Raw genomic sequence first — 13,019 nt, 5'->3', positions numbered from 1 at the left:
GACAGCCAGAAATCTTGCTTGTTAGTAGGGGACCTAATACTTATTTTCCACTCTAATTTGGAAATAAATTATTTAAAAATCAAACGTGATTTTCTATTTTCCAAATTCTGTCTCTCATGGTTGAACTTTACCCATGTTGACAATTACAAGCCTCTCTTGTCTTTTCAAGTAGAACTTCCACAATTGGTGGTTGACTACTCATTTGCCCCACTGTATATAGGGTGTCCCAAAAAATGTATACTCTTAACAGTTGATAACCAAATTGTCTATTTCTTTGTAGATTAAACCAACTGAATCAATGATGGAAGCCACACTAAACTTTGAAGAAAGAACATTCATTCTCAAAGTAAGAAAATGCAGTTCAAGTGGGAACATGTCATCAGCTGCAAAAGGGTGAATATATTACAAAATAAATAAATCACTTCCAAAAATAGTCACTTGCCCTCAAATGTCAACATTTGAATGACACTGTAGTGTCCACTGTCCCTGGTTATTTTTTTTTTTCTTTTCAGTCATTGGCGTGGCAGCATATGGGACATTTTCTGGAGTAAATCATCTTTTTGTATATTGTTGAAAGTATTCTGAATGTTATAATTCCACTAAAACATTGTCAAAAAAGTTTTTATTGTGCTATTGGCTTGTATTACCAAGAAAAACTTTTTTGACCCAGCGCAATTCAATTTTATTCACATTTGCGTTTAGAGATGCCACGATCAGACGTAAAGCAACACATTTGCATTGTCCCGAAGCTACTGCGAGGCGCTGAGAAGCTGGCCCCCTAATCTTTTCATTGGGAGTGACCCCCATAACCTTTTCGTGACTTTTGACCGCTGCATTCATGTCTCGGTTATCCAAAAGTGGCCAACACAAGGCTAATCAATTCAACACCCCCATCGGGTTGAAGGCTCCTCGGCGCCGGTGGCCCCACAGCACACAAAGACCCAAACATATTCCCACAATGACCTTGATAAATTATTGAATGAAGGAGATGCAAAAAACATGAAATAACACACAGGCAAACAAAAATTGGTTTTAATATTTATTTTTCAAGGCTGTCTTTGTTTTCAATGCAGCCAGAGAAAATGTAAAGGAGAAAATGTGAAAAAGTTCACATTCAAACCTTTACTACACAGCTTTGATTGCATCAACAGATTGTGCTCTATTTAATAAAGTCCAATGAACTGGTCTCAGTGCAGCACAGCCACAGTAGAAAATGTGGACCACATTTTAATAAAACAAATATAAATTTAGTTTTATCGTTGAGGTAACGTTACAACTGAAATCGTAGAAAACCAATAGTTTTGCAGGTTTATACCAACTCATTAGTAAGGGAAAAGTTCTGACAACAGAACACTTTGTGCTCTTACTGAGGTTTTGCTGTAAACTTCATCTGCACTTTCAAACTATTTGTGTTGTTACAATGTAATATTTGTGAAATGATAGCAGTAACCATGCACTGCTGTCATGTAACTGTACTTTCAAAGAGATTGAAATAAGGTCACATACAGTATACAAATACTTGAGAGGCAGCGACAAAACATTCCTCCTGATCCTATATGGCCACAGAATGGTAGTAGATTACGATTTTTACATTCATAAATACATAACATAGTTTACGAAATATTAAAAATGCAAACACAATTTCAAAATCCACGTTAAGAAGATAGCAAAACTATCATAGTAAAATCATTTAGTTTGTACGTTCCCCCATCAGCACCAAGCAATATCCCAAGTTTGGGAAGGAAAATAAAATTTCACTTAATGAGGCTAAAAGGCTGATGCAAAACATCCAATAGTGGATGAAACAGGCATTGCAATGCCACAGTTCGATACTGTAATGTATTGTCAAATGATCATTTTTGCTGAACACTCTGCAAATAATTTCAGAGCCCCAATCTTTGTCTGATACATAATTTAAATGACTCCTATTTAAAATTTAATTTCAGTTTTGATGAAGCTAATCTTGCAAAGAATATGCACCCTCAATGAGAGTTTAAGACACTTTGTAAATTTGACACTTTGAGTCTTCACAAGTCAAAAGTTCTCAAAACCAAACAAGCACGTAAAGCTGACAGACACCATATTTAAAAGTCAAACTTTAAATATGAAGATAGAAAATACTATTTCCAAATAAACCGAGAAAAATATTTTCCCCTCATTTGTAGTGTTAGGTAGCAAGTGATGATCAACAACTCATCGATTTGCCCAATGTCAATTCGTGAGGTTCTTCTGTAAAAGTACAGACAAAACCACCTCCAAAAATGGCACCAGCAAGTGCAGAAAAAGCAACAACAACAACAAAAAACTCACCCAAACAGGTTGAAGGAAGTTTAGGGTAGCAAAATGTTCTGATAAAGTTTACTGCAGGTAGCTTGTTTCCACTTCTTGAGGCATTCAGAGGCCTCTGGGAGCAACAACACTAAAATACACTGGCCTCAGTCCACGCCTCCACTACGATATTTTACAGTTCCCCTTGGTGGAAGAGGATGAAGAGGTTCTCGGTGGACTGTGTGGGGGCCTGAAGGACTTGGAGCGTTTGATACTGTTGGCTTTGCATCCACTGCTTGCGCCGCCGGAGGCTGCACTGTTGGTCACCGAGTAGGAGCGGCCATGCATCATGACTGCATTCATGCCGTTGGCCATGGAAAAGGACTTGAGGTGGGATTTGATAGCCACAGGCAGCGGCAGCTTGTCAATGAGGTGCACCGGCGTGCAGGAGACGATGGAACGGCAGCACAAATCTTGGAGGCTGAAAACTACAGTTTGAGGAAATTAATCTTGATATAAAATGATCCCAAATATATTTGGAAATATGATGGTGTTTTTAAGCCCTTCACAAGGTACTCATTTAAAACATTGGCTGCCATTGACAGCATCCAGTCGACTTTAACTGGGAGAGCCTGGCAGCGAATGATCGTTGCGAACTCTCTCAATCAAGATGGACTGGACGTGTAGCGATGTCAATAGCACTAAAACATGAGCATAGGATGTTATCCCCGTTTAAAAAAAAAAAAAAAAAATCTTGCGATCCACACACCACAGGCAGTGATTGTACCAAAGCAGTCGAGAAGGCAGTTTTAGGGTAGCTATGTTATTTTCATCATACTCAGTGTCTCTTATCAGGTTGGATGAAGCTACTTGAGAACACTAACCCTAAAAGGGACAACTCTACCTCTCCTCTGTATTATTATTTGACCTAGACATTCTATCAATTATTACAAAGCCATCTGATGATCTCAAAGCAAACTAAAATAACGAGCCATTTAAAAAACATTAGGCTCACCTCTGTTAGGCCTCCAGAACTTTTCCATTCCGTGCCTCATGAGCACAATGCGCGACAGTTCAGTGAAAGACTCGATGACATTGAAGTTACACAGAGGGCTGACCTCAAAGAAGGTCATGCTGTTTTTCTCAGCATAAGCCCTTGCTTGCTCTGTTGGAACCTGACGTTTAAAGGCCAAGTGAAGTCGGTTGCCAACCAAGATCCTGGGCACACCTGGGGCATGCTGAAAGATGTAACATTTTTTTTTTTTTTTTTACATGCAACTATGGTGAGACACATTACTTGTAGCTTGTACCTAGAAGCTATGGATTTTCATTTGCAGGTGACATTCCAAAATGAACCAAGAAAATGCACTGGAACCTTTACAAGACCATTTAATTTGTTATGTTGTAAACTTTTGAATTCCGATGACTTGACATTCAATGTTTTAACTGTCCTGTTTGGAAAAGTACTGAATCACTGAACAGTTAGATGTACATTCAAAGGTTTACAGAAGGTCAGATTAAATGCACCTGTAATGGTTAAATTTCAGGTTTAATTTATAATATCACATGAAACCCAACATGTAATACTTTGCTGTATTTCTTCGGCCAAAATACTGACCTCATCAATTTCTCTGATCCAGCGGTCAATGCCATCAAATGACCAACCATTAGTGATGTCATAAACAAGGAGAATACCCTGTAGAATTAAAGTTTTGTTTAAATTAAAGGGGGGTGGGGTACACATGAAGACAAAATTGGACAAAAAAAACAATCATCACAAAAATCACTTTAACCCTTTAACATCGAACGTGTCAGCGGCGACAAAATTACGCATATCCTCTTCAAAGCCTTGTCACACCGTAATTACGTCACCCACGTGCCATTGGTTGGTCTCATTTGAAACGGCGGAAGTTGAGGTCCACGCCTGTTTTTACTTGAAGTCAATCGACCAAGTAAAACGGGAGATAATGTCATTTGAGTTTTGTAGTTTTATCGCCCTGCATGGGCCATGTGTTTATGTCTATATTTTCTTGTCCTTTTTCAAAACCGAAAGCACCCCGGAAGATTACATATTGCAGGAGCCAATGTGAGGTCAAAAAGGACGGACGTGATGTAAACATTTTTGATAAATTGCCGAGCGATGCGCCTCCTAAGGGGAGGGAGGCGAGTTAGAGAGCGACGGCCAGTTGGATTGAGTGAGCGACTTTGAAATGTGTGGAATTATTCGAAAACTAAATTTAGCGCAAGCTAATGCATGATTTCATCAACTTGGGGAAGAGGATAGACCAGATTTGTCATGTTCTTTGGATGCGTCGGCGAGTTGGGAAGAGTGACAGTCTGACAGCGAAAACGGCGGAAGAGTAGGCTGTGTGACGTAGCTCCGTGTTCTGTTCAAGGGGAAACGAGTGGCATGCCTGAAAAAATTGAACTAGTTTATTCTCAATATTATTGATTCTTTCCCCCCCCCCCAAAGTTTTGATTTTTTTTCATTATCAATCTTTTCAATTTGTACTTGGATGTGTGTGTTCGACAAGCTTGACTGCATGTATATATTTTTGATAAGGTGATGGGTACAATACCTAACCTCTCAAAGAAAAATCCTGCAACCCTTTTTGTGCAAGGTGATATTTGTATATTAGTGCTGCAACGATTAATCTATTAACTCAAGTATTCGATTAGAAAAAAAGAATTTGAATTAAATTTTGCTGCTTCGAGTATTCATTTAATTAAAGTGACGTTGTAATGGTTCGTGTTTGAAAGTGATTGCATTTAGTTTTATTGATTTGGGTGGATACACTGCCCTCTAGTCTCCCTCATTTTACATGGCCAAATCCAGCTTCTCCCTGTTAAGACCAACATTACCTCAAACAAAAACCTAGCTTATGTTTTTTTTAATGCATTCGTAATTTAGTTTAAAGTAGTGCTGTCAAATTTAGCGCGTTAACAGGCGGTAATTAATTTTTTTAATGAATCACGTTAAAATATTTGATGAATTAACACATGCGCGAAATGACCCGCTCATGCATTGCCTCAAACAGATTACAATGACGCCGTTTTTTTTGCACATTGAGAGCTAAGAGGTAGAGAAAGGCGAGTGGACACAGGCGTTCATTAGATCGCGCCGTTTATTGGCATAAGCTTCGGCAACTCCTTCACAACAAACATAAGTATCATTTAGTGAAAGCACCGCAAAAATAATATTCCTATCTCTCAAAAAAAAATAATGTTCACAAAAAGAAAATCTTAATTAATGAGGCTCAGACTTTGGACATACTATTCAAACATTCCATTTAGCTGTCGTTTAGCTCGACAAATACACTGGACAGCAATTTTTAGTCACAATTTACAAACTATCAGAGGTCTCGTACATTGTGAAGCCAGCACTCAAATGACCGTGAAGTACAATGGATGGATAAGTAAACAGGGAACTACGGCGTCAGTCGAAGGACAAAACACACTCATTGGCTTGATTTCTAAGTAATTTAAAACTCGCCATTGGCACCTTGTGTTGTATTTCAATCACTACTTTACGTATTTAAAGACACTGTGGAAGAACTGCTGGGAGCCCATGTGAAGTCACCACTCGGCGTCATCAACAATGGCGAGCTACTAGTTTATTTTTTGATTGAAAATTTTACAAATTTTATTTAAACGAAAACATTAAGAGGGGTTTTAATTTAAAATTTCTAGACTTGTACTAACAGTTATCTTTCAAGAACTACAAGGCTTTCTATCTCTGGATCCCTTTAATAGAAAGAATGTTAATAATATTAATGCCATCTTGTGGATTTATTGTTATAATAAACAAATACAGTACTTATGTACAGTATGTTGAATCTATATCCGTCTTGTGGCTTATCGTTCCATTCCAACAATAATTTATAGAAAAATATGGCATATTTTAGAGATGGGTTAAATTGCAATTAATTAGATTAATTGATTTTTTTTAGCTGTGATTAACTCAATTAAAAATTGTAATCGTTTGACAGCCCTGGTTTAAAAGGTATATTTAGCCATTTTGTGGGTATATGTGTCTGAACCATTTGTTAAGAGCATTGAAAAAAAAAAAAAAAAAAAAACGTTAGTCAATTAATCGACTACTAAAATAATCGATAGCTTCACTATTCACTATTTTGCACGGTTGGTCCACTGTATATAACCTGTTTTGACCATAGTATGTGTAAAGGCCAAAAACACCTATGACCGTACCTGCTGTTTGTGTTGAATTGTCAAATATAAAACTATTGAGCCTTATTTTTTTCTGTTAAATGTTTATCCTAACAAGTTGAATAAATATTATGAAGCTGCAAAACGGTTCGTCGAGCAAGTTTGGTTGTCAATGTGACATCAGTATTACAAATTTTGACTAAGTATTTTGGGATTTTTTTTTTTGTTTGTCTTTTTGGGTCCAAAATGTTGATTATAATTGATAAGTGAAGAAACCAACAGTTGGGACATGAAGTTCATGGTGTCCTGAAAAAAGGCACCCAACCAGGCCATTGTGAACATTTTTTTCTTTTAAATATAAAGGCACCATCAAAGGCATAATTTGGACAAAACAGGCTCAGGTATTAACGGGCTTTAAACTGGCGAAATAATAATACTATTTAACGGAAGAGTAACTGATGGAAATAAGGGATCGTTTTGTGTGCGTGTATGACAGAACGCAACACGTTAAAATGGCTTGGTCAAACATTATGTATTTGTTTGACAAATACAAAAAGATAAACAAGACTACTCCTATAAGCTTTTTCAGTGTGAAATTATTTTATTTATCATCTAAGGTTTTTAAACCAGAGTCAAACAAACAATTTAGCTCAAATTAATAAGATTAGACTGCAATGACAATACAAAAAGAAAAGATCAGTGACTCTCACCTGTGCTCCTCTTGAGTAAGACCTGAAGATGGTACAGAATCTGCCCTGACCAGATGTATCCCTGAAACAGAACCACAATTATATGCATGCTATTTTTTTGTTCACATATCCTGCAAGCCGTAACAATTACTCGTCTTACCATAACTCTAATTTCACTCTTCTTCCATCCAGCAGTATAGTGGTTGTTTTGTAATCGATTCCTAAAATGTCACAGAAATCAGTTCATTTGATGTTAGTCATAATCTATATTTTATAGACTATAGTACACATTATATTTATTAAATCTTATTTTATTCATTTTTGGGGGGGGGGGGGGGGGGTCCAAAAAGAAACTCACCACTGCTGTAAGCGTAGGGTGACTCCACCGAGCCGTCTTGTAAACTGTCCAGTATTTCTCCTTTACCAACGTCACTGTCTCCCACCAAGAGAAATTTAAGTAGGTAGTCGTAACTCTTGACAGGGCTACTCTGGCTGCCCATCATCCCACGCATTAATCCGGTCCACGGTGAGCCGATGAAGCTCGCCTCGTTTTAATTGTTGTGGAAAGGGGACTAACCCATACAACAACAACGAAGTAAATACAACCGGTTTACGGTTCAGTTAGCATTACAACCAGTTCAGATACACCGCGCTACCCACACGCGCAATTACATCACAATTTGAGGAAAAGTGTACTTAAATTATGAAATAGCTCAAGAAACGTCTCTACACGCAACTTTGAGACAATGTCAGAATACATCCACACAAAACATTAGCCACATTAGCTGCCTTGTTAGCAATAGCCTAAAGAAACGTTTGTTACGACCTTTACATGACTCCAAATAATGAAACTTTCAGGAATAAAATAACTCCCATATGAGCAGTGGGCTGAAGACGGAGCAATATTTTAACCAGTTGACAATTAAACTAAAATTGAGAAACAGTAAGGCGAGCACGGCTTCCGTAAAGACGGTGTTAGATTTTCCGGGTGACGCTGTTGAAACGCAATATCCGGATTATTATTTAACAAAAAAAAAAAGAAGAAGAAGAAAAGAAAGAAAGAAAGAAAGAAAGAAAAAGTACAACAGACTAACGAAAAATAATTTAAAATGATAAAAGAAAATATTTCAATTGGAGGAGACAAACAGTTCAAGATGCAATATCCTAATAAAGTTTTGAATTTGTTATATCCCCATGGCTTAAAAAAAAAAAAAAATATATATATATATATATATATATATATGTATGTATGTATATTAAAAAAACATATAAATTAAAAAAAATACAAAACCTCCCATTGGTTGAGCTAATTACTAATTGACTCCAGGTGGCAATTGTGGCAAACGGATTACGTTGTAGAGGTGAGCATTGCAACGAAATCCTCTGAAAATGGTGTTCATGCATTTGAGCATTTTATTATTTCTCTTTTCCTCTGCCTATACTAACCCACTGGCAAGTCTTGCAGAATATGATGACACAGAATTAGAATGGGAGAGTTTGCAGGCAGAACTGGGGGACGAGACTGATGAGGTGCCCGCAGGGTTTGTACCCAGCTCCCCTATGTTTAGTGACAGGTTCCTAAGGAGTAAATCCTCAGCACATCAGAGGGCTCCTTGGTATCGAATTGTCCATTTCTCACAGGACCCGAAAGAGTTATTCATGCCAGAAAAAGGATTTAGACCTGTCCCTGACACAGTCAAGGAAATGTTGCTTGCACCACCTCCTACTGTGGTCCCACCTGGAGGAGCAGCCAAGTCTAGGCTTGTTGGGGTCTTGTGCCATATTGACCGAATGTATGTGAAAGTAAGCAAGGAGCTTTTTTCCACAAGAGACGCATTCAAAGACTTGAAACTTGGTAACTGTCCGGTAAACGAAGCCACTTCTGAACATTATTACCTTCTTTACCTTTTGAAAAGTGACTGTGGATTCGAGAGAGAGGTTTGTTCAAGTCAATTCTTGTTTTTTTTTTTTTTTTTTTTTTTTTTTTTTTTTTTGGGGGGGGGGGGGCGGTTTTCCCCATTTATAACCCACATTGTTAAATGTTTTAGAGTACTGAAGACTATTTGTTCATCAGTATTGTCCTCCACTACAAGCCAACAACACCAGTTATGCGAGAGATGCCATTTGATGTAACCTTGCAGTGCAAATACCCGAGGTAAAACTCTTAATTTGCTTTACTAAACCTTTACTACACAATACAAATCCATATTGTTGCATGAAAGTATAAATGTGAATATATCAACAATTAAAAAAAAAAAAAAAAATCATGATTGGGACCTGGTGTTTGACCTTTCAAAAATACCTGAACATGTTAAAGGTACGGCTAACAAATGAAAGTATTAGGGCTGTCAAACAATTAAAATTTTTAATCGAGTTAATCACAGCTTAAAAATTAATCAATTGTAATTAATCGCAATTCAAACATCTATAAAATATGCCATATTTTTCTGTAAATTATTGTTGGAATGGAAAGATAAGACACAAGACGGATATATACATTCAACATACTGTACATAAGTACTGTATTTGTTATAACAATAAATCAAGATAACATTAACATTCTGTTAAAGTGATCCATGGATAGAAAGACTTGTAGTCCTTAAAAGATAACTGTTGGTACAAGTTATAGAAATTTTATATTAAAACCCCTCTTAATGTTTTCGTTTTAATAACATTTTCAATCAAAAAATAAACTATGGTGCTCATGGTGCTGAAACCCATAAAATCAGTCGCACCCAAGCGTCAGCAGAGGGCGACAAAACACCAAAAAACAAAGTAACAAGTGGACATGACACTGTGCAGTCAGTTTAATCTGTTTGAGCGGGGCATGTGCGTTAATTGCATCAAATATTTTAACGTGATTAATTTTAAAAATTAATTACCACCCGTTAACGCGATAATTTTGACAGCCCTAGAAAATATGTTTTAAAAGATAGTTACTTGGCAACTCAAGCTGTTAATTGGTATTTGTATAAGAAGGCCTATAGTTTTCCCTTACTTGAAATTTATTAAGGAAGATCCATCATTAAGAAAATCAACTTATTTTAAAAGGTTGTATTCACCTATTTGTTCTGCTGCAGGCATTTTCACTCCTTCAACCCTGGCATCTCTATCCAACTCAGAAGAGGCACGGTATATAAACCCCTCCGATCAAAACATGCCTATATCATCACTCCACAAGATGGTATGACTTTTGGGAGAACTGTATGTTGCTGTTCCATTGACAAAATGATATGGTGTGACAGAAAAGACTAAATTACCATTTACCATAAATTACCATATTTGGCCCAGCACAAATATTTATATGCATTGCTTGACATGAAGTATTCATGTTCAAAAGATTGTGCATGTGTGTATGTACTGTAAATATTTTATTACACATAGTGATGTAGAATGAGGGCAACTGCTAATTTAGTACTTGACAGTGAATTTAATTAGTAAAATAAATGCTTTTTTTAAATATATATATATAAGTGGTGACTGCATTTTTGACTTGCAGAATAGTTTAGCAACTTACCTTTCTTGTCTTTTTAGCATCAGGGAAGGAAATTGGTGGTGATCAAACATTTGTCCTGGGACAGCCAATGTACTTTGAGGTGAAACAAACAAACACTTCAACAGACCAGAGGCTTTACATCAACAAATGTTTCATGACTGCTTCAGAAGATCCTTATTCTGAACCTAAATATACAGTTATAGACAACCAAGGGTAAAAAAATGCAGTTGTCCAAAATAAGTATGTCATAATTCAATATTAACTCAAATCTTTCATTTTTGCAGCTGTATGATTGATAGTAAGGTGACAAGACATTCTGCATTTATCAAAGGTCCTTTAAACATCCAAAAATTCTCAGTGAGCGCCTTCGTTTTCAAAGACACAGCCTTTTCTTCATCGCCGGTATGCTTATTGAATGCACGCATACAACTATATCGTGGGTGATATGTTTTGTGCTAACCTTTTAAAAGTGACATATTTACAGCAGCTATATTTGCACTGTGAATTCTCAATGGGCGATCCAACACCAACCTCGAGTTTGAAGGCTTGTAACTATCATCGATTTACGAAAAAGTGGGTCAACCGTGGCTAGTAGTATGATCATATGTTATAGCACAACTATTGGTCAGTTTGCAAGAAATTAATTCATGTCTGTGCTTCAGGTGGAAGGAGTTGTATGGTCATGACAGTGTGTGTGCCTGCTGTGAATCATCCTGCTTGCCACCATCAAAAGGTACAGTTTGTACAGTACATCATATTTTTCAGTGCAATGGTACAGAGCTAATCATTTGATTGAATTATCGTTACAACAGCTTCTGGGAACATAGTCTCTAGTCCGTCTTGGAGGGTCAGCTTCAGAGGTAAGGATGGAAAGCCAGAGTTTGAGTTGCAGCCAAGATCTGCCATCTGGAGCACCTCCAGCATGGAGGACTGGACTGACCATAGTGACTTCCTTAGCTACTGGGAATGATTGAATAGATTGCAAATAAAACTACTCCACCTCATTGTTGTTATGCTGTATTCTATTTCCTTCATAATAAAGCATATTTGCTTTTCCTAGCATGTCCTGGAAACTAGTATGCATATATTTGTAGGTGCACTCTTCTACCACAAGGGGGTAGAAGAGAGTCACAAATTTGGCAAGAACCAAAGTGACAGTTGCCGCCACAACATTTAAGGCCAAAACATTCACAGTGAGGACAAACTTGTTTTCCTCTTCTTCATGGCACATTCTGTGAGAACTAGTAGGTCACGTAGCATACAGACCACAAACTTGAAGCTACCACAGTTGTGGCATTGAAGCCAAAAAGCATATGTGTCTATGCAGTGTTGCATTTCCAGGCTATCAATGTGCTACATTCTGACAAAGCGGCTTGTGTACACAGAAGACAATACTGTAAATTAGCTTTAAAATTTGAAATTTTAGGGAGTTGATGAGAAATGTCCTCATCGATGCCCAGTTATTGTGTCCACTGTCCAGAGGTCGTCAAGCTTCTCTACACCAATTTTATTGAACCCCGGACATGCTGCTCTGATCGCAGATCAGGAACCGAAAAGTGAAAACTTAAAGATTGACAGATAACATGCCGTCATTACGTTTAGGCTAGGCTGATAGTTTTTTTTTTTTTTTGGCGTGCCCAATCAGACTGCCCACTGAGCTCGTTCAAGTATAATGCATGTGCACTAATTTGCAGTGCGCTTTGCAAACTGATGCGCTGGAGCATCAAAACAAATGTTGGCTCAACGTCATTCTAAGGGGATCATATTTTGATTTCCAAAAAGAGGCCAGAAATAATCCCTGTTTAGTCTTATATTCAAAGTTTACATGGATTGATTCTGTCCATATATGACAGTTTGCCCCGACTCTTGGCCTTGTACGCAAACTTGAAATTTTGCTCATTTGGAGCACAGAAAGAAAACGGAGCATTCTCAGGCTTATTGTCCCCTCGCCCTCATATTATTTTTTATGCCTTGTCAAGCTCGCCTCTTCCCTAAAAGCCGCATTCAGGCTACAACCCCTAGCAAAAAGTATGCAATCACCAGTCTCGGACGAGCACTCACTCAGACATTTTATTATGTAGAACAAACTCTGATACAAAGCTTGAAAAAATGAATTAGTTCAAAAGTGCAACTCCTTTGCATTCAGAAACACTAAAATAAATGAATAAAATACATTGTGGTGGTCAGTAAATGTTATTTATAATGCAAGTGCAGGGAAATATAGAATCACTCTAAAGAAAAAATGGACACATCCAGTCAATTTCATTTCCTTAATTGGGCCCCTGCCTCAGATCTGCTCGATAGTCTGCAATTAAAAATAGTGCAGTTATCATACCTTGGCAGGCTGGTGGAAATCGGGGGGGGGGTGGACACAGCAAGGCTCTGACCTGCAAGGATGA

The 13,019-nt window shown here is 37.5% G+C and overlaps 2 protein-coding genes across 3 annotated transcripts; one reads left to right on the top strand and one right to left on the bottom strand.

Moving 5' to 3' along the window:
* Positions 1-2,449: 2,449 nt before the first annotated feature.
* LOC130920642 (ras-related protein Rab-40C-like) lies at positions 2,450-8,148 on the bottom strand. Its single transcript, XM_057844000.1, has 6 exons — positions 7,483-8,148; positions 7,285-7,345; positions 7,146-7,206; positions 3,887-3,964; positions 3,284-3,506; positions 2,450-2,756 (listed from the first exon to the last, which is right to left on the bottom strand). Exons 1-6 carry the CDS (start codon positions 7,634-7,636, stop codon positions 2,452-2,454), a joined length of 882 nt encoding a protein of 293 aa, XP_057699983.1. The 5' UTR covers positions 7,637-8,148; the 3' UTR covers positions 2,450-2,451.
* Positions 8,149-8,439: 291 nt separating this feature from the next.
* Positions 8,440-11,616, top strand: zp3c (zona pellucida glycoprotein 3c). Of its 2 annotated transcripts, none has more exons than XM_057843998.1 (8): positions 8,440-9,062; positions 9,173-9,279; positions 10,205-10,308; positions 10,659-10,833; positions 10,905-11,022; positions 11,108-11,193; positions 11,283-11,353; positions 11,433-11,616. In XM_057843998.1, exons 1-8 carry the CDS (start codon positions 8,514-8,516, stop codon positions 11,588-11,590), a joined length of 1,368 nt encoding a protein of 455 aa, XP_057699981.1. In that variant the 5' UTR covers positions 8,440-8,513; the 3' UTR covers positions 11,591-11,616. The 2 variants fall into 2 exon arrangements, with proteins under 2 accessions (XP_057699981.1, XP_057699980.1); XM_057843997.1 differs by having other exon boundaries at positions 11,105-11,193.
* Positions 11,617-13,019: the final 1,403 nt, after the last annotated feature.

This window comes from Corythoichthys intestinalis, chromosome 8 (assembly GCF_030265065.1).
Source record: "Corythoichthys intestinalis isolate RoL2023-P3 chromosome 8, ASM3026506v1, whole genome shotgun sequence".
NCBI lineage: Eukaryota > Metazoa > Chordata > Actinopteri > Syngnathiformes > Syngnathidae > Corythoichthys > Corythoichthys intestinalis.
The sequence above is the reverse complement of the archived record's forward strand: the minus strand, read 5'-3'. Positions and strand labels throughout refer to the sequence as shown.